Source organism: Sinocyclocheilus anshuiensis, unplaced genomic scaffold (assembly GCF_001515605.1).
Source record: "Sinocyclocheilus anshuiensis isolate Anshui unplaced genomic scaffold, SAMN03320099.WGS_v1.1 scaffold969, whole genome shotgun sequence".
Classification (NCBI taxonomy): Eukaryota; Metazoa; Chordata; class Actinopteri; order Cypriniformes; family Cyprinidae; genus Sinocyclocheilus; species Sinocyclocheilus anshuiensis.
Window position 1 is genome coordinate 406,181 of NW_015557114.1, and position 21,367 is coordinate 427,547.

Consider the following 21,367-nt stretch of genomic DNA (forward strand, 5'->3'; position numbering starts at 1 on the left):
AGACCTGCACAAATAAAATGAATACCACATGAGTGGGGTCTATGGTAACATTTTAAACTGTAAAATGACCGTGTACAGTTCAGATACAGGTTTTCACAAAAAACATTTTTAAGAAAAGGGAGAGTCAAAAGTATCAATTACTATATTAATTTAAATAATGATCATCAAGCAATCAGATTTAATAAAATACATATATCTTAGTGTCTTAAATGTTTAGATTTGTATAATGCATTAGCTTCTCGATCCACTGGTTCACATTTACAACTGTGTAAAAATATGGGTCAATTTTCACACTGATCTGAACAAAAACAGCAGACGGGCTGATTGAAGATGCAAATTCATTCTCTGCCAGCGGGTGGCGCTTTCAGAAAAGCAGAAATAATGCGGTAATCGCAGTACACAAAGCAGCAGCACCTGACTTTTTTAAACCTGCAGCGCTCATATTTAATCCATGAAATCATAGCCTTTTGAAGTTTAATCATAAAACTCCATCTCAATTCTTGTCTTTTCGTCCCCAAATTTAAGACCTCAGGAAATCATAATTAAGACTTTCTTGTACTATTTAAAACCTTTTATGGCTTAAAAAAGTTTATACAACTAAATTTAAGACTTTTTGAGACCCGCGGAAACTCTGTGACACGAGGTTGAGTAAATTATGATTTTTTTAGTGAACTATCCCTTTAAGACTTGTAATGTAGCACACAAGTCGTATGGATTACTTGAACTTTAATGATGTTTTGTAACCCTGACAACCCGTTTCTTGACCTATGAAAAAGAGCAGCTTGAAAACCCATCCAAAAATCCTGCTTTTTTTTTTTTGGTCCTCGAAACAAAGAAAATCATACAGGCTTGGAACAACTTGATATGAGAACATGTGATTGCAAGTGCTGGTTTAATTTCAGCTGAGATTAAATAACTGCGTACCTGTTGAGTTTGCTGGAGACATCGATATCATTCATGAAGCACTCGATGTTCAGGGGCAGGTCAGAGGAGTTGGCGCTCATCAGCTTCTTGAGCTTCTCACATTCCTGGTAGAGTCGGACCAAAGCTCTGGGCTTGGACTTCACATCCAGTTTGTACTTCACGGCAAACTCCTCACAAAAATGTTTGACCAGCCGCTCATCAAAGTCTTTTCCTCCCATTTCAGGGTCAAAGGCTGTAGCAAGAATCTGTACGGGCAGAAAAAGCAATCCGTTTATATTTCCACATTAGGGATGTAACGATTACCGGTTTGACGATAAATCATGATAAAATTCCCCACGGTTAGTATTACCGTTTCATCTTTTAATTATCATTAAAACCGTATTAGATTACCGCGATCTGAACAACTCGCGATAAATAAATACTGTCCAGCATAAAGCACAGTTTTCAGTAACAGTCTCACCTGCGCACAGCACTCAGAGTAGTTTCGTTTTGAGTGAAAACAGGGCTGAAAAGCTGGGAGGTTTTAAAAGAATTATACAAATGAATATATGAATGAATTAATTATATGAATGTACCTCTGAAGGTCCTGACTGTCTTCAGAAACGATTCGATGGCATTTTGTTTTCATCTTCGCTCCATGTAATACCTAAAAGAAGTGTTCTTAATCGCAATACTGCTTTGTCCACGGAGGTTACGAGAAACAGCTCTAATTCTGCTTTTCCATAAGCGCCACCTGCTGTCAGCGAGTGGATTTACAGAGACTTATATTTACATTCAGCCTGTGTGCAGTTTTTGTTTGGCCAAAAACGGACCGAATTAGCATGCCCTGCTGTAAATTTTGACCGGTTGATGAAAAACAAGCTTATGTGGATTCTACACATTTAAACAATTCGGATAAGTTATCTAGAATTATTTATGGAGCAGATAAAATACATATAATCATTTATTAATCAATTATCATTTTGACTTTTATCTTTTCTTTATTTAAAGGCTGAAATGTGAGGTTTACCTTTTTATGAAAGCTTTATTTGAACATCACATTAGATATTTCAACATGCTATTAAACTGTTGTCAGTCAAGTTGTCATTTAAAATCCGAACATCAGTGGTAATGTTATTGTTTTAGTGATTATGCAAACAAAAAGTCATTTTATTTGTTGTTTGTTGATTTTTAAATACAAAACTTGGTGAAGCGATTTATGTGTCGGTTCTTTTTTAACATCTCCAGCACATTTTAACAATACCGATATTATCAGTGATAATACCGATAACGGTGATAATTTTGGTCACTATAATCGTGATAATTTTCATACCGTTACATCCCTATTCCACATAACAGTCAAGATCACTTTTGAGGGTATAACTGTCATCGGCACACACCTTAAGCTTGCCTTTATTAAAGGCACACACAGAGACCTGGTAGCCTGAATGGCCAATATCCACAAACACCACTGTTCTTGGCTTTTCTTCAGGAGTGGGAAGATCCTGCTTGTAGATCCCGTAAGCCAGAGCCACTGCATGCAAAAACACTCAAGATGTCACTCAAGAGCAGAAAGTAGCTGTGTTACAACTGAAACGCCGCGTTACACCCTGAACACTTCACCTGCGGTGGTTTCATTCATGAGCCTCAGACAGTTGAGTCCTGCGATCTGAGCCGCATCGATGACGGATCTCCTCTCAGCATCGGTGTAGAAGCAGGGGACCTTCGGGATGAAAGCAGCATTCGCTTAGGAAAGTGATTTCAGAGCATTCAGAGAACCTAAGGTGGATTTCTGTCTCCAATAACTAATTTACAGCTGAGGGAAAAATGACCATGCAGGGCTTGATGCTTACTTTTTCCTAAGGAGCACATTTTGAACAATTTAGGAGCGCATTTAGAAACTTTAGGGGCGCAATGAAAAATCTGCAAATAATGTGTTTTTCCTTAATAAAGGGATACAGCGAGACATCATCAAGCAAAAACATTTAATTTATAAAAAATACAAATCAGACACTAGGTTTTCAACTATATCTGCTTCAAAATATAACAACACACACACACACACACACACACACACACACACACACACACACACACTCTCGCGCACACACACACACATATATATATATATTTGTTTTTAATTAATATTTAGAATTTTTGAAGTTTTATATTTTCTGCTTTCATTTTAGTTAAAAGTTTTAGTAATTGTGTCCTGTTTTTGTCATTTTTATTAGTTTTTAAACTTGTCTGTATAGTTAAAAATTTTTATTTTTTAGTTTTAGTTTAGTATATCAGGTTAAACTAAATGAAAATATGAGTTTACATCTTTATCTCATTTAATTTCAGTTCACATTTATCTTTATTTCAATTTTTTTTTATTTTATTGTTTTAGTTAACTATAATAACCCTGATACTAGTAAAATTTATATATATTGATATATAGATATAATGTTCTTTGTCTTTCCTTCCTGTCATAGGGCATCCCGAATAAAAGCAACAATAGTTCACATTGAATTAAATGTCAAATTAAATTAATTACAGTTAGTGCAACCAAATAATAACCAGAGGGAAAAAAATACACATACTGCGTGACTTTTATTTATAAACAAGCCCAAAATACACCGGGATGCTTATTTTGAAATGTCTATGCTTTACTATTGCAGGCTGCTCATTCGAATTCATATGAAGGAGATAAAACATGCATTCTAACATATCATAACTGTGCGCTATTCATTGATTGCAAATTGAAGCAGTCTTTAGTGTACGTATGGTGTAATATTAGTATCATGTAATGATTGATGCATGGTGTTTTTGTGTACTTGTTGTATGTTGACCTGCTCTCTTGATCGCTCAAGACAAATTTCTCCTAAAGGAGACAATAACTAACTAATTAAGCGCTGTTGCACGAGCCTGTCACAGCGCCGCATTTTGACTCTGAAACATTGGTTCAGCACCCACCAATCACATGCAACATCTTTAGGGATGCACTCACAGAGATGACACAATCAGCGACGGGTTTCTTGAGGGCGCTCTCGGCAGTCTCCTTGAGTTTGGTGAGGAGCATCGCAGTAATCTGTTCAATGCTGAACACCTTCTCCTCCTCCATGTACATCACCTGCAACATCCAACACACGAGTGCTAAAGAACAGCTCACCATCGCTCTCGCATTCACCGCACGACAGAACTCCGCGCTTGGCTTCACAAGAAGGGTTTGCTGCCAAAACTAGACCTCTGAACAACGCTGGCACAATGCGATCAGTCAGCTCACAAGTGTTGTGTTTGCACGTGACGAATCAGTCTCGGGTTTCTTGTTGAGCTTGTCTCACTTTTAGCTTCTCACCTTTATGCCCGTCGTTCCCGAAGGCATCTGTGACAGGTCGTAAACGAGACTGGACTTCAAGTTCTGGACAAACGGATCCGAGAACACCCGACCATGGAAACGCTTGAATCCTTGGACAGTGTTTTTGCAATTGGTGACCATCTGTGTTTCAGTTGAGACAAAAAAAGCATGAGTAAAATCATGCATGATCACGAACACAAAAGACTGCATTAAAACTAGGGCTGCACGATAAATCGCATGCGATATTTAACGCGCATCTTCTCAGTAAAGCCATTCTTTAATCAGCGGTAAATCTCCATCACCTGCGGGCTTTCACATTGAGTAGCATTAACTACACAGAGCCGTTGTTCACCGACAAGCTGCGCAAAATATGATCGTGGTTTTGCACAGCTCGTCAGTTGATGGAGATTTACCGCTGATTACAGAATGGCTTTACTGACAAGATGCACGTTAAATATCGCATGCGATTTATCGTGCAGCCCTAGTTAAAACCAGCATCTCAGCTGACTAACGTCTACACATCACATACCTGGCTTTTAGCTGCCGCTCCAATAGAACGATTTCGTGGCCCAAAAGACACACATGCTCTGAAATGACAAACACAAATAGCAAACATTATGACAAATAACTGCGCAGGTATAATCAATAATTAATACAGCATATCTATTCACACACACACACACACACACACACACACTTGAGACAAAAAAAGCATGAGTAAAATCATGCATGATCACGAACACAAAAGACTGCATTAAAACTAGGGCTGCACGATAAATCGCATGCGATATTTAACGCGCATCTTCTCAGTAAAGCCGGTTCTTTAATCAGCGGTAAATCTCCATCACCTGCGGGCTTTCACATTGAGTAGCATTAACTACACAGAGCCGTTGTTCACCGACAAGCTGCGCAAAATATGATCGTGGTTTTGCACAGCTCGTCAGTTGATGGAGATTTACCGCTGATTACAGAATGGCTTTACTGACAAGATGCACGTTAAATATCGCATGCGATTTATCGTGCAGCCCTAGTTAAAACCAGCATCTCAGCTGACTAACGTCTACACATCACATACCTGGCTTTTAGCTGCCGCTCCAATAGAACGATTTCGTGGCCCAAAAGACACACATGCTCTGAAATGACAAACACAAATAGCAAACATTATGACAAATAACTGCGCAGGTATAATCAATAATTAATACAGCATATCTATTCACACACACACACACACACACACACTATATATATATATATATAGATACACTGCCGGTCAAAAGTTTGGGATCACTAAGATTTTTAATGTTTTTTAAAGAAGTCTCTTCTGCTCATCAAGGCTGCATTTATTTGATCAAAAATACAGAAAAAACAGTAATATGTTCTTTTTAACTTTATTCATCAAATAATCCTGAAAAAAGCATCACAGGTTCCAGAAAAATATTAAGCAGCAAAACAGTTTCCAACACTGATAATAAATCAGCATATTAGAATGATTTCTGAAGATCATGTGACTCTGAAGACTGGAGTAATGATGCTGAAAATACAGCTTTGATCACAGGAATAAATTACATTTTAAAATATATTAAAATAGAAAACCATTATTTTAAATGATAATAATATTTTACAATATTACGTTATTTCCTGTATTTTTGGTCAAATAAATGCAGCCCTGATGAACAGAAGAGACTTCTTTAAAACACATTAAAAATGTTACAGATCCCAAACTTTTGAAAAGTAGTGTGTGTGTATATATATACAGATAATTTTTTTAAATTATATACAATAATAATAGTCATAATCATAAAATCCTACCAAGTGGAACTCGTTAAAAAAAAAATTATTTTTTTTTTTATGTGAATAAAGCACGAGATTTAAGTCCGATTTCTCAAATAAAAAATAAATAAATAATGGTTCAGTTGTTTCTCAAAACCAACGCTACTAAAAAGAACGTTACCGTGATTCTCACACGGTACGCTACTAGTGTTACACCACAGTGTTCTTTACAGTACCGCGGTATTTTCATGTAGCGCTATGGTAAGCGAGTTCACAGCGGATCTGCTCAGTCCGAGCTCCGAGCTTCAGGCGTGCGGTGTGTGTGTGCAGCAGTGAATAAAGCGGACTCACGGTGTGCTTCGGTCGCTGTATTCGTTGGCCGCGGTCTCTATTCCTCCGGCTCGAGCTACCGCTACATAGCAGCTCAGAAAGCCCACATCAAAGCCCACCACTGACATCTCAACAGCGACGAGATCCCGCGAACACTATCAGCCCGAGCACAGAGGGGGATTAGACGGTCGATCTGTAGAAGCCAAAGAGTCAAGTACAGAGTTTAATTCATAATTCGACTGTAACTTCAGGGAGGAATGAGGCTGCGGATGATAAAACGCCGATCGCGAGACAACAGCACCGCTTCCGGTTCAACGCGGAGCTAAAAGGTCCAACACAAAGGTTCCACTCTGAATCTCTTTGAATTTCATGGCCACTTTCAATTTCAGATTTTCTTGTTGATTTTAAGATTTTAATGTGAGATTAGAGTAAGGACTTTGTGGCAAACCGTAATTTCTCAACTCAAACCATTGTTTTTGAAACCTTAAATTGCTAGCAGATTGCAAATAAGGCACTGATCTATAACGCGCAATAATATAATCAATAACAATTATTGATCAATAATATAGATCAGAATTACAACAGAATCGCCAAGCATGCAGAATCAAATACTTGGGTAGTTGTAGGCATCTTAAATATTTGTAATAATTCAAAAATATTAAATGTATATATATATATATATATATATATATATATTGTAGTCATTACGAGTGGCTTTTAAATATTAAATGTCAACTTAAATATATTAGTATGCATAAAATATATTTACATAATAGGTTTTTAAATGTTACATGTTTATACGCACATTTTATATATAAATATATATATATACATACAAATAAATATATATATATATAAAACGTATATTTTACACAAAACTAAAATGTCTGATTTCAAACGTGACAAATTCATCTCAAAGTAGGGAATATTTGTTGGACCTTTACTTTGAAAGTTAGCGCAGGCGAGACAACGCTGACCCGGATGTTCGCTCACGCGACCGGGAGCAGCAGTCTCGTGATGAGGTCTCCGTGCCGTTCTCTCGCTCGAGCCAGAACCGCACTGAGATTATGCAGTCACGCGCTCCACGGAAGACTTCCGCGCGTCTACAGTATTCACGACCGTCAGGCTTCGCGATGCTCGAGACCATATTACATCACGACGCCCATCTTCTACGTCAACGCGTCTCCTCACATCGGTCACGTGTACTCCGCCGTCACCGCGGACTGTCTGCACAGGTACAAACTCTTAAAGGGATACGACTCCAGATTCGCCACGGGTATGTTTTACACGTGTCAGTGCTGCATGACTGGAAGAAAGTGAGATACTAACTTTAGAGCAGTGTGTTATAGTGAGTTGTTTGTATCTGCAGGTACGGATGAACATGGTCTGAAGATCCAGCAGGCAGCCAGCAGTGCTGGTAAAGAGCCTCTGGGCTTCTGCACTGAGATATCACAGAGTTTCAAGCATGTTTTCCAAAGATGTAGCATTTCATACACTGACTACATCAGAACCACAGAGCAAAGGCACAGACGGGCTGTTGAAGACTTCTGGACGGTCCTCCACAGCAGAGGCTTCCTCTACAAAGGCACGTATGAAGGCTGGTACTCCACTCCAGATGAAAGTTTTCTCTCTCCAGCTCAAGTCACTGACAGCACAGACTCAGGAGGAGGACGGATCAAAGTATCCAGCGAGAGCGGCCACAAGGTACCATCCATCCTGGAATAAAAGCCTGTGCTGCTCCATCAGAGGATGGCACCAGAACAGGGCTTTGCAGACTGTGGTGTGTAAAGTTCAGTTAGGACTCTCGAGTAGTTCTTATAAACGTGCCTTAGAAAAAAACAATACTGGTGTGCATCTGGAGATTAATCAGAGTGTTTAAAAATGAGATTGAAGTTAGATTTAAATAAGAGTGAGATAAATTTAAAAATAAGAATTGAATAATTAGATTGAGTAAACAATAAAAATTAGATTAAAAAAAAAAAAAAAAATGAAATAAGTAAACTAAAAATTTGAAAAAAAAAAAAAATAGACTAAATTATATAATATTTAAAATAAAAAAATTATACATATATATATATATATATATATTAAAATAAATTATTTGGAAAATTCCTAGATTAAAATATAAGTAAAAATTCAAAACAATATAAAAATTAGACATTAGGTACATAAATATAATATGCATAAGGTAACTAAAAATTAGATTAAAATATATAAGCAAACTAAAAATGAGAAAAAGATATATAAAACAGACTAAAATATATAAGTAAACAACAAAAAGCTGATTAAAATAAATGATTAAGAATAATTAAATATTTTTTTTAGATTAGGAGACTAAATAATACAAATAAACAAATTAGATTAAAAATAAATTATTAAATTAATGAACTAACATCTAACAGTACAGTCCTAAAGTGAGTTTTAAAGAAAACTATGTAACTTAATAGAAACTACATATTTTCCAAATCATTTTTTTACATTGGTATACTATATAGTGTACATAGTATACCAATTACAATTTTTTATTTTAAGTGCAACTAACATGAAACGTGAAACTGTATAGCTAGCTGCCTCGCATGAGGATGATTATATTTGGGGGTCCGTGGCATCTGAAAGATAATAAAGTCCTGATCCAGAATACATCCACAGGTTGACTGATGTGGAATGAATATTTGGAAACAAAACTTCTGTAGATTTTAGAAGACTAACTCTTGAGTTATTCAGGCGAGCAGCACTAGTCTTGACACGCGAGACCCAATCAAACTCTTCTGAAGTTCTTCAAAAGTGGCGTAAGATAATTTCTCTATCCTCTCTGACAGGTGGAGTGGATGAAGGAGGACAATTACATGTTCCGTCTATCAGACTTTCGCACCGAACTGCTTCGCTGGCTTCGATCGAACCCGAAGGTCATCCAGCCGGTGAAGTTTCACGACTTTGTTCTCCAGTGGCTGGAGGACGACATCCCAGATCTGTCAGTGTCCCGGCAGAAGAGCCGGCTCCGGTGGGGTATCCCAGTCCCGGGGGATCCGGAGCAAACCATCTACGTTTGGCTGGACGCTCTGGTGAACTATTTGACGGTGGTGGGTTACCCTCAGAATCACTCTCAATGGTGGACAGCGGTGCATCACGTCGTGGGTAAGGACATCCTCAAGTTTCACGCCATATACTGGCCCGCGTTTCTCATGGCTGCGGGGTTGCCTCTTCCTCAGATGATATATGTTCACTCTCACTGGACGGTGGAGGGAAGGAAGATGTCCAAGAGTCTCGGAAACGTGATCAACCCATTGGACGCCATTGAGAAGTTCACCGTGGACGGCTTGAGATACTTCCTTCTCAGACAAGGCATTCCTGATTCGGACTGCGACTATTATGACGATAAAGTCATTAAGATGTGCAACAGCGAGTTAGCGGACGCTCTCGGAGGGCTGTTAAACCGCTGCACCGCGCCCTCGATTAACCCTACACAGGTGTATCCTCGCTTCTCCAACACATGCTTCCCAAAGGAAGAGCTCGGTGGAAGAGCCGTCTCGGATGATTACAGAATGGTGGAGGCTGTATCAGCGCTTCCAGTCTTAGTAGAGCAGCACTTTGAGAATCTACACATCTATAAAGCGCTGGAAGCCATTAGCGCATGCGTGCGCCTCACTAACGGGTTTGTCCAAAGACACGCCCCGTGGAAGCTGGACCGGAAACAAGACCGGCAGTGGCTTGACACCATCCTTCATGTGTCTTTAGAGTGCCTCAGGGTGTATGGGATGCTCCTGCAACCTGTGGTGCCAGGGCTTGCCGATAAAATTTTATCGAGGCTGGGAGTCACGCCTGAGGAGAGAAGCTGGGATTCTGTCAACTTCCTGATGAAATATGAAGGACGAGACTGTGGGTTGGAAGGAAGGGCGCTGGGTCCTGATTTGGGAGTGTTGTTTAGTCGTCTGGAGAGGAGCTCGGTGAAAGGGAAGACTCCCAAAAAGGCAACAACACAAGACGAGTGAAAGTCTTAATGAATACTTGAACCGTACCAGGATTTATTGTAGTAATAAAAGATAGTGATGGTGTTGGGGTTCCATAGAAATTCAAGCAAACAATGATTTAAGGTCACACTCTATATACAATGTACAACAAGGCATAAAAACTGACATGATTTTTTTTAATGAGAAATACACGAAACTGAAAAATTGTACAAATTGAAATAAAATAAAGTTGCAATAATCTTATAATTTCCTGTACTTCTTTTTACATATACTCTTCCATGGTTCACCTCAATGTTTCACAGAATGACTTTCTGAAATGCATGTCTGAAAACAATGTTTGACTCTACTTCAGCCCTGCAGGCTTCTTTTGGGATCCTCTTCTCTCATGTAGCAGAAAACCCGCTAAAACTACTCTTTACAACTGGTGAAATGCATTCAGACGCTCTCAGAAATATGAGTTGGTGTTCTGTCCAGGTTGAGTACCTAGGGAAACAAAAACGTAATTTAAATACAGAAAATGACGTTTTTAAATATTGATGACTTTGCATTGATAAAGAACAGCACTGAGAATGAAAACAAATACACAATGTATGAATTTAGAACATACTGTTTAGAAAATACAAGGGCTGCCCACGACTAAAGATTTTTGTAGTCGACTACTGTAGTAATCGTTCATTTAAGCCATTAGTCAGCCAAACGTACATTTATATTTAATTACTCAAAAATATATAGGGCCCTATGATTTCAGCGATGTGGAAAACGCGGACGGAATTTTCAGTACAACGCTGAATTTTTCACATTTTGGATGGATAAATCCAATCAGACCACTATATGGACTAGAGTCTGTGAACATTAAAGACTAAAGACTACTGAAATATGAATCCTGCATGTCTCTGTGTGAATGAATGGCGTAGACACGTGGTTTCGTTTACTGAAGCGTGCGTGATGCTCGCAGTGTTTTCAGCCTCTGAACACATGAACAACATCTTCAGAGCTGCTCTGAGAGTCACTTCACGAGCATTTTACCATTTCATTTCAGAAAAACTAAAATCATATCACACACAGAAACTTAACGGTCTTCGCGGCAACCCGTCAAAATAAAAGTTAAATTTAACTTGAAGAAATTGTGACGGAAATATATTACTATTGATTGATTACTATAGTATGTATTTTTTTATGTAATACTACTACTACTACTAAAAGAATCCAGGTTTCATTTTCATTGGATTACAAGAATTAAATTAATGTTTTATGCCTTTGATTACCAGAAGAAGAAACAAATTGTACTATAAAACATATTGCATAGAATAAGTTGCTGTTAAATTGTAGTTTTATGATTTCAAGACATAACTTTTGATTAATGCGCGTTTTTTTTCAAATTTTTTAAGCAACTTTATTAATTATATATGGTTTATAAACATTATTTTAAACATTATGCACTTTTTTTCAAAGATAGTCGTGTTATTTTATTACGCTTTGAAGAAACGTGCATAATATTTTGCGCGATGCGCCCTCTTGTGGCCTCAGGAGAGAAGCCAAAAGCTTTTTCCCCCCTAACTGAAATTATGCCTTTTAAATTCGAATATAATTCGAATTTTGATAATATTTAATTAGAAAATTCGAATTTAGTTTTTCAGTCATTTTGACAGCCCTAGTCACTATTGAACTCTTCCCTCTAAAGCTATCACTGGTTGCCAGTTATCACAAAAAGAGCAAAACAAGCACCTTAAAAACGCAGTATAATAAGCAGATACCAGGGAACAAATTTAAACAATATAACTAGTATGAATAGTATCCTACAAAATTAAAAGTAAATGTAATTTATTACAAATAGAATATTTCAAAATAAAATATTTAGATAATATAAACTGATTGCAGTAAAACAATAACATGATTTAAAAATAATTCAGAAACACTTTTAAAGTTGAATTGCACCTATAAGTTGCATTTAATATTAGTTCGTTGGGGGCAGTTAATCTAAATGTTGAGTGTATTTTTACTAAATAAATAATTAACAGAATAAAAGAAAAAGAAAAATCATACAAGGTGAAGTACTTTTCAATTCTAAAGTATTTTAGTTTATTTATTATATAAAGCCCTATGAGAAATAAGGATTTATGTTGATATTGTCCATGAGCATTTGAAAATGTTTGGAGGGCAATGTATATTATGCAAAAACACAGTAGTGTATCGTGGCTGTTTGAAACTGAGTATTGTAAAGATTCAAGCATACTTGAGAGCTGCTGCTGGAGCTGTCTGACCAGCGCTGCGGTCTGCTGCTGCTGCTGGGTTTGCTGCATGCCTTGCCGAGGGAACTGAGACAAAATACAGAAGAAAATGTTCTGAATATCCAAAAAAGTAACGCAATAAAGCCACAGACGCTTCTAGAACTGTTTTATAAAAGTTTATCTGACTAATTTTCCACCCCTTTGTGTTTCAGTACTTGATGCATTTTAAAAGTACATAATTGAAAGATGCTGCAGATGTGCAGATAGTTCAGGGTCTTACCATGGGCTGCATTCCCAGGGCCTGAGCGGGAGGCTGTGCTGCCGCCACCGGCTGCTGTTGAACCTGCTGCTGCTGCACCTGCTGAGGCTGAACCTGCTGCTGCTGCTGCTGCTGCTGGACCTGCTGCTGCTGCACTTGTTGCTGAACCTGCTGCTGCTGCTGCACCTGCTGCTGTAAGACAAACACACAGACACCACGACATTACAGGCGAATCGTTGAAATGTAGGCGTGTGAAATGCGCAGTGTCTCACAATGCATTGTGGTGTGTGGTGTACGTACTCTGAGAGCTGGATGCTGTCTGATCAGCTGCTGCTGTTGGGCTTGCTGTTGTTGTTGCTGCTGCTGCTGCTGGTCCATCATCTGATTGGTCCTCATGTTGGGGTGCATGGCCTGCGCTCCAATGTGACCTTGAGCCAGGCCGTGCATCAAAGGCGTCTGCTGCATGGACTGATGGGAAAACCTGAGACAGATGGTGAAAGCTGAGCTGATGTGTTTTACACTCCTTCAAAGGTTGTGCAGTATAACATTACTAAATAAGTATGGGGTAACACTTTAGATTAAAGGTACAGACAGCTAGTGGTTAAAATGGGTACTGCAGTCCAAATTGGTACTGCAAATGGATACTGCAGTCCCGCCCCCTTCTCCTCAGACTTGACACTCACGCGGGCTGCCAGATTGAGGACACGAAACAGGAACGAGCGTAACTGACAATGGAAGGGGACGAGCCTTATACTGTAAGCTGGTGAGTTTATTTATCCGCGTTTAATATTCCTCTGGTCATAGAGTTTTTTTAGATGGATGCCGAGGGCTTTTTACCACCAGCCTGAACCGTTGAGACAAGGCAGGATGGATCCATGCTTTCATGTCCTTTACGCCAAATTTTGACCCTACCATCTGAATGTCGCAGCAGAAATCGAGACTCATCAGACCAGGCAACGTTTTTCCAATCTTCTATTGTCCAATTTTGGTGAGCCGGTGTAGACAGCATCACTGATTATAACGAGTTCTATAGTATAGTATATTATCTATTGGTTTTGCTTTGTTTCACAGAACTAATCTGTGCCTGGGTTGCGTATGTATGTGTGGGGCGGAGCTATCAAAATAGTGGCGAGACCCTTTTGGGGTAGGGGCGTGTTTGTTTTGGTGATTTCAAAGGTCAACATTGGCTACCAAAAATCGCTTACCCCACCTTTAAGGTATGCATTTCTACAGAATTTTAGCCAAAAAAAAAACAATACACTGAAGTAAAAAAATATATATATATATGACAATTAGCCCCAGTATCCCCTATACACGTTACCTTACATCATTTCTTAAAGGATAATGGTTTCACCCAGGGTCCCATGACAAAGGTCCCCTACAGGCACCAGGGAACTCTATTCTAAAACAGGAAACTAAAAACCAAAGGTGTTTTTGAGAGAAAGCATGAAAAACCTTTGGCAAATAAACAGCAGACGCACTCAAGGAATTCAGCATTTCAGCAGAAGTCACTGGCTGAACGCCGAACAGTAGTTATAATGTAGCTTCCCCCACTCTGAAGATGGCCTAAACAGTGATGCTCAACTTGGTGTCAACATTGGCTACCAGAAATCGCTTACCCCACCTTTAAGAATTTCACTGTTTAACTTAGAGCAGTGGTTCTCAATTCCAGTCCTTATGTACCACCGCTCTGCACATTTTATGTATCTCTTATTACTTCAGATGTTTGTTCGATTCGACTGTAAGTGCCCTGCGAAGTGGACATCACAGGATATTCTGCCATGATTCCAGTTTGAAGGGAGCGTACATGTTTATATTCAAAGGGCATTAAAGTGCGCAAGACGTGAATTTAAATAGTATTTATTTATAAAGTGTGCAAGACGTGAATTTAAATTGTATTTATTTAAAGAGGTATATTATGTCACAATTCTCTAGTTTTGTCTGTGTGTGAAGATGCTGCAGGCTGTGGCATAGCGCAAATCCATGAATGATTGTTCATAAGTGAAGTAAACTTCAACGGATTTCCCGTGCTCAGGGAGTAGGGAGCAATGAACACTGTGTAGGGATCATATCGATCGGAACACAGTTCATGCATGGAGCTCTCTTCTAACCAGCTGGTTATCTGAATCAGGTGTGTTAAATAAGGGTGTGTCCACACTTGTCATTTTTGGTTCGATTAAAATGAACTCTGGTGCGATTGCTCTGTTAGTGCGGCTCGTTTGAGTAAGTGTGAACGCTGCCATCCGAACCCTGTTGTGCACCAAACAAACGGACCGAGACCGCTAAAAAGATGGTTCTCGGTCCGCTTCCAAACGAACTCTGCTGTGGTTCGAATGAAATATGAACGCAACACGGACCAAATAGTTCTAAACGAACCAAAAACAGGAAGTAATGACAAGATGCAACGCTATGCGACATGATTTGACGACGCAGAATGAGCGGTGAATCCCAAACTGTGAGCAGAGGGCAAACGTGGAGCAACGAGTGGCTTTTATGAGCTCTTCGTGAGTTCGCAGGTGGTGAAAATAAAATCATAAACAGCAATGAGCGCGCTTAGTCCAGCAGATGGCATTAGATGTGTTCAACTTAAAGTGGCGCTGGGCAGACCGATCAGTGACTGGGTACTTTGATGTCATGCACCGATCGGTCTGCGCAGCACCGCTTTAAGTCGAACACAGCTTTTGTTCGGGGTGTTCGCCGAGTTCCGTCGCGAAATATACGTCATTCAACCCGACCAATCAGGCTGTGAATGTATCACTATGCCTTTAGGTTCGGTATCTTTAGAGTCACTGTCAAAAATACAAGTGTGAACACTCAGCGGACCAGGACCAAATGTATCGTTTTCTTTTTTGGTCCGGACCAAACGAACCGAACTACAAGTGTGAACGCACCCTATGAGAGACATGCAAAATACGCAGAGCGCTGGTACACGAGGACTGGAATTGAGAACCACTGACTTAAGCCTCGTACACACCGGGACGATTATCGCGCGCGCTTATCGCCGACGTTTTTGACGGATCTTTTGTGTTCATACCCAAGCGATTTTCACTGGCGATGAGCCGAGTGAACATGCAAATTCACTACCTGACATTAGATGCCGCTTAATGAAAAACAGAAATACCCCGGTACACATCGAATCCTATTTGATCTGCAAGCCCTCTCCATAACAACTCCCTCTTATCGAGATTTTTGTAGTCGCTGTCGCATTTGTCATAAAGCCCTTTGTGTTCAGACACCAATGAGACCAGCAGCTCTACATTCATCTTGCCTCGATGCATCTTCTTGGTCTACTTACTTCCTCTTCGTCGTTAGGTATCAATGTGTGCTCGGCAAGACCGTTTTGTGCTTGAGCGCAACCAAGTCGTGTTTTACTGTAACTTCAGAAGCTCTAGGCATGTGAACAAAAGCGCCAATCTCATTGGTCGGCCAGTTTTTAACGCGGTGCGTCAAACCAAAAAAACTAGCCCGGGGCGTTTTAAAAAAAATTAAGCTTTTACGCCTCGCGTTTTGCGGTGTGCACACTCACATTGATGCCCTTTGTTTAGTCACGAGGCGTTAAACGTCAGCGATAATCGCGCACGATATTCGTCCTGGTGTGCACAAGCCTTAAGACAGTTCTGGGAGGTAAGCGATAATCGTGCGCGATATTCGTCCCGGTGTGAACAAGCCTTTAGAGAAGCTTTTATCAGTTTTCATAATATAGAGTGTGTTCATTTATATGATAATATAATAAATCAGGAAACTAGATGAGGTAAAATAAATCATGGGTAAGAATTGACTTTCTATCGATTTGTTTATAGGTGCAATAATTCTAATATTTCTCAAATGACAACAATCATGATCAGTAATCACAATTATAATTTTGAGCAAAATAATTGTGATTATCAGGTTAACCATTATGAAGCATGCCTAATTTGACTAAAACTTGACTAAACAAAAATAAACAAACAAAACAAAACCGGATAATGTCTATATATAATCAAAATTAAAAAAGACATTACACAAGGCTTGCAGACTTAAAAAAAACTTTTTAAAAAAAGTTGACCAAATTAACACTACATTTAGCCAATCTGATTATTTCAAGCCAAGCACTTTTGTCTGTGACTGACCTTTGCGTGTTTGGCACGGTGTGTGCGTATGCTCCAGGAGCCTGCTGATGGACGTAGCCGCTAGGTCTCTGCTGCATTTGCCTAAGAGGGTCCACCATGGCTGGGTTTGTGCCAGGATGTCCTCCCTGGAAGCCCTGGTTACCGTACGAGGTAGGAACTATTCCAGCGGGCTGAGAGGGGTGTGGCTGCATCCCTATGTGTGAGCCGTAGATGGTGTAGCCCTGGGAAATGTTCTGAAGAGAGAAGCATGGGCTGTCATCACCGGGTTTCAGCAAATGCTGAAAAAATCAAGAATGCAAATTTGCCTGTACTTGCCTGTGTCGGTTGCATTGATGGATACTGTTGATTAGGTGCCACTTGTCTAATCTGCGCTTGTCCAAGTAAATGATTATGATTCTAGATAAGTGCAAACAGAGCATAAAAAACACGAATGCCTTCCATTTCCTGAAAATGATCATCCAACCTTTCTGAATTAAACATTCACAAATCACTAAAAAATCAAAGGTGTCTGCCCATGGAAACACATCGCCATGATGGTCTACGTCAAACTTTAAGAGTGACCATTTTTTCCTTTTTAAATTGACTTGGCACATATATGGAAGCTTGTTTCTGCCACTGAATAAAAATTAAAAAAAAGGTAACCACGACTTTGTCTTACAATTCTGACTTTTTCTCAAAATTGTGAGTTATAAAGTCAGAATTTTGTGCTATAAAGTCGCAATTGTGTGTTATAAAGTTAGAATTGTGATATATAAATAAGCAATTTCGAGAAATAATGTTAGAATTGCGAGACATAAACATGCGATTCTGAGAAAGGAAATCAGAATTACAAGATATAAACTTGCAATTTTAGGAGAAAATAGTATTTTTCACCCTCAGAATTAAACGCGAGTTTCTCACAATTCTGAGAAAAGTCGTCAAAACTGTGAGACAAAAGTCAGAATTACAATGTAAACTCGCACTTGAGAGAAAAAAAAAGTAAGAATTGCGAGTTTTTCCCGTAATTGAGAATTTATATTCCACAATTCCTACTTTATAACTCACAATTGCGAGTTCATATCATACAATTCTGAGGAAAAAAAGTTATAATTGTGAGATAAGTCCCAATTCCGGTTTTTACATTTTTTTTTTTATTTAGTAGCTTAAACAGGCTTCCATACCCATATATACAACCATTTACATGCAATCAAGTCAAGCCATAATAATACTTTATTTTATGTCAGCTGGTTTTGTTTTGCAGACCTGGCAACCCTGTTTCCCAGTCCAGGCCTCTACTCTTTTTTTAAGTGAGAATACCATCTCAACAGTCATTTATAAACACAATTTACAGCACACCCCTAAACTTTTAAAAGCTCACGGTGTACATTACAGGCTCAAGATGTCTCAGACACCAATATTTCAATGATTCAGAAAAGATGAATCATTGACTAAGTAAGATTTCACTATGGACATAAAGGTTAGGATCATGATTTCTTCAGTAGTAGTAGTAGTACATCACACCGTGACTGTATCTTAACACCATTTGTTGTTTGCTTTTGGTATCTGAAGGAGCGTTTGGACCCGGAAATGGTGATGCGTGATGTCAGACTTCTCCAAGTCAAGTCATTGGTCCTAAATTTGTGTGGGGCCTCTGCAGTACATGTTTGCCTGGGCAAGCACCACTAATTACAGGACATGTGCTAAAATGACAAAGCAAATCAACTAATCAGACAAAATACAAGGAAACCATGGCTGCATTAACACTGCAAGTCTTAATGCACAGAAACGATCTTTTGACCATATCCGATTTTTTGGCCCGCCTGTTTACATTCACTTTGGACACGACTGGTATCCCATATCTGTATCTAATTCCCACCCAAAAGGATTGTCTGCAGTTATCGCTTTACTATGCACTTCGGGTTTTGAATGACCGTGCTATTAAAATTTATATAATTCACATCGAGTGGCCATTATTATTTGCCAGCATGGACAACGGCTGTCATGGAGGTTTTGCAGCACAAAATCTGACTGAACGGATAAATAACGGAAAACAACAGTAATTTTCACTTGTTAGGCTATTTTATCTACAGCTCGTAAGAGGTAGAATTCTTTAGTGAAATAAAGTAGCGCCAAGATGATATTTATTGTAATGAATTCGAATGAATTAACGAGAGAGAGAGAGAGAAAATGGGCGAGCGAGTGTGAAGCTTGTGAACAAGTGAAGCTTGTTGGTTTAATTACAAAAACTACTAAGTTATCACCTCGTTGCTGAGAAATACAATGTAGCTTTTAGCTGTTGTATTTATAAAATTCACGGGGCAGGGGTTGAAAACCAGCTCCCGAATGTACAATTTTTTACTTATATAAAGTTTCCATCTCAATAAAATGCAAGCGCATACAGCACACCAACATTAAAACACAATCTTTATGGGCAAACGTGTCGCCCTCGCATTGGGAGTTCTGCGGGGAATCGGATGTGTGTGTTTAGACGCAGGTTGGATGTCCCGATATTGGATATGTATCTGATTTAAAACCACATTTGGAAGTGGCTCAGATCGGATGTGAAAAAAATCATATCTCGAGCGGTTTTTTGTATTTACACATGTGCAACAAATTCCGATCTGTGTCAGATGTGAGCAAAAACTTATTTTTTGTGCCAGTGTAAATGCAGCCCATGTGTGTTTTTGGTCTGGGGTCTTGATCAGTAAAACCAGACTCACCAGTCTGACCTGTAGCTGATGACGGAGAATCTGCCCCTGAGGCATGCTCTGTGGGGGCTTATAGCCTATCTGGAACTGCTTGTCCATTCCCATCATGTTGCCCATGCCAGCACCCGGCATATTAGCCATGCTGTAGGTGGGACGTGGAGGAATTTTGCCCATAGGACCCCTGGGACGGAAAGGGGGCTCTAAACCGGGGCCTCCTTAGAGGGAAAATACAATGAGACAATGAAAAAGCATAAAAGAAAAGTAAAAAAACAAATAGAAGATGTCCTACATGCATCTCATGATGCTAAAATTACTGAAACGAAAAGGAAAATTCGCTGGAAAGGAAAAGAGGTTAAAAGGCATGCACTGACCTGGTGGTAGAGGCTGGTTTTGGGCATACATGCTCATTGGACCCTGGTAGCCCATTCGGAAAGGCATGTTTGACTGGCCCATGTTCATCAGATCAGGAGCCATGCCTGGCGTGTACTGCAAGACTGGGTTGTGCGGCTTGTAGTCCTAGACCACAGGAAATGGTTGCATTTTTAATTTTAAAAGAAAACTTGATTTTATGACTTTTTAGCTCTTTTCCCGCCATTGATAGAATTTTCTGGCTTTCCTTGTTTTCGCTGTTATACAGCAGGAGGCGTTATTTCAGATCTTCTAAAAGAGTAGTGAGTATCAGAATGTATGTAAGCAGATGCATGTAAAATAATGTGATCAAACATTAAACAGCATATAAATCAAAACTCCCTAATGTTCTCGAATGAAATGTCGACCCAGGAAGTGGTTTAGGACTGTGAAACTTTGGCGGTTTTGATGGAAGCGTTTGACTGCATCTGTGTTTTGCTCATCATTCTGAATCCAATCCAGACTTAGGCCAGACTTAGTGTTTTTAGCCAGCTGAGAGCACTTGAGAGTGCTTCTGAAGTGCAGCGTTTTATTCAGTTGAGATGCATTGGTTGCTATGATACGGAATATCCGTGGAAGTACAGAGGAATAAATGTTGAGCGTGTTAATGCTCAGCGTGAAATAAATGCTCAGTGCCTCGACAACACAGTTGCGTTTTTAAAAAACGCGGCGCTCCCATTGAAAACAATTGAAAAAAACACACTAGCCTCAGGAAAAAAACTTTTTTTTCATGAAACTTGCCCACATTCAAGTGTTGATGCATGAAGCTAGAATAAAACTTTTTTTTTTTCTGGTTTAAAAGCAGATGTTCTGTTCTTTCTTTTGACATATTGCATGTTCAGATATTCATACAATAAAATATTCTAGGGGCCATGAAAATTTTGTGAAAACGATCAAAAATGCTGGCGGTAGCTAAACGAAGCTAAAAAAAAACCCCGCAGAAAATTACTTCTAAAGGAGCTAATAAAAAATACAAAAATACATTTTCAGCATTTTCATTTTCAACATTTTCAGCGACAACTGAAAACTCATCTCTTTCGACGCTACTTGACTTAAAAAAAAAAAACCTTTCTCTTTATTTATTCCTTCCCATTCTAGCTTGTACTTATTTGAACAATGCCTAAAACTTGGTTTTACAAGCACTTCCTGTGTCTGTTTGCCTCTTTAAGAAGAATCGCTTTATGTATTCCCCAATTGTAGCGTCTGCAAAATGACTAAATGTAAATGTAATATAAATACATAGGAGATGCATATTTTGCTTCTTTTCTCATTCGTACCTCTTGTTTATTTGCGGATGTCGGTTTCTTTTTCTTTTTCTTCTTACTGGTGTCAGGTGCGACACTAGAGACGCTCTTCTCCGGCTTC

The 21,367-nt window shown here is 39.1% G+C and overlaps 3 protein-coding genes across 5 annotated transcripts in view; 1 reads left to right on the forward strand and 2 right to left on the reverse strand.

Annotated features, from left to right (window-relative positions):
- hspa4b (heat shock protein 4b) overlaps positions 1 to 7,363 on the reverse strand; it is a 23,901-nt gene extending 16,538 nt beyond the window's left edge. The window contains exons 1-8 of one of the 3 annotated variants that reach the window (XM_016472740.1): positions 7,288 to 7,363; positions 6,365 to 6,536; positions 5,319 to 5,376; positions 4,244 to 4,384; positions 3,896 to 4,018; positions 2,527 to 2,626; positions 2,304 to 2,437; positions 925 to 1,169 (exon numbers count right to left, since the gene is read on the reverse strand). In XM_016472740.1, coding sequence (XP_016328226.1) covers positions 925 to 1,169; positions 2,304 to 2,437; positions 2,527 to 2,626; positions 3,896 to 4,018; positions 4,244 to 4,384; positions 5,319 to 5,376; positions 6,365 to 6,471 — 908 coding nt within the window. In that variant the 5' untranslated portion in view covers positions 6,472 to 6,536; positions 7,288 to 7,363. Of the gene's footprint in view, positions 1 to 924; positions 1,170 to 2,303; positions 2,438 to 2,526; positions 2,627 to 3,895; positions 4,019 to 4,243; positions 4,385 to 4,772; positions 4,839 to 5,318; positions 5,377 to 6,364; positions 6,682 to 7,287 lie in introns of those variants that run through there. The other 2 variants (XM_016472741.1, XM_016472742.1) reach the window with 2 other exon arrangements.
- Positions 7,305 to 10,749, forward strand: LOC107677721 (methionine--tRNA ligase, mitochondrial). The gene is made up of 3 exons (XM_016472743.1): positions 7,305 to 7,619; positions 7,713 to 8,047; positions 9,163 to 10,749. Exons 1-3 carry the CDS (start codon positions 7,325 to 7,327, stop codon positions 10,330 to 10,332), a joined length of 1,800 nt encoding a protein of 599 aa, XP_016328229.1. The 5' UTR covers positions 7,305 to 7,324; the 3' UTR covers positions 10,333 to 10,749.
- Positions 10,747 to 21,367, reverse strand: part of LOC107677714 (mediator of RNA polymerase II transcription subunit 12-like) — a 33,838-nt gene continuing 23,217 nt past the window's right edge. Inside the window, exons 33-41 of the mRNA XM_016472733.1 lie at positions 21,280 to 21,361; positions 19,966 to 20,110; positions 19,607 to 19,809; positions 17,223 to 17,303; positions 16,908 to 17,140; positions 13,025 to 13,279; positions 12,820 to 12,990; positions 12,545 to 12,626; positions 10,747 to 10,794 (exon numbers count right to left, since the gene is read on the reverse strand). Coding sequence (XP_016328219.1) covers positions 10,747 to 10,794; positions 12,545 to 12,626; positions 12,820 to 12,990; positions 13,025 to 13,279; positions 16,908 to 17,140; positions 17,223 to 17,303; positions 19,607 to 19,809; positions 19,966 to 20,110; positions 21,280 to 21,361 — 1,300 coding nt within the window. The remainder of the gene's footprint in view (positions 10,795 to 12,544; positions 12,627 to 12,819; positions 12,991 to 13,024; positions 13,280 to 16,907; positions 17,141 to 17,222; positions 17,304 to 19,606; positions 19,810 to 19,965; positions 20,111 to 21,279; positions 21,362 to 21,367) is intronic.

Excerpts from the sequence above, each read along its gene's own strand:
- LOC107677721 (XM_016472743.1), top strand. The coding sequence starts at position 7,325 with ATGTTCGCTCACGCGACCGGGAGCAGCAGTCTCGTGATGAGGTCTCCG. Across the intron at positions 7,620-7,712 it reads CGACTCCAGATTCGCCACGG|GTACGGATGAACATGGTCTG; the intron begins GTATGTTTTACA and ends TTGTATCTGCAG. Across the intron at positions 8,048-9,162 it reads CCAGCGAGAGCGGCCACAAG|GTGGAGTGGATGAAGGAGGA; the intron begins GTACCATCCATC and ends CCTCTCTGACAG.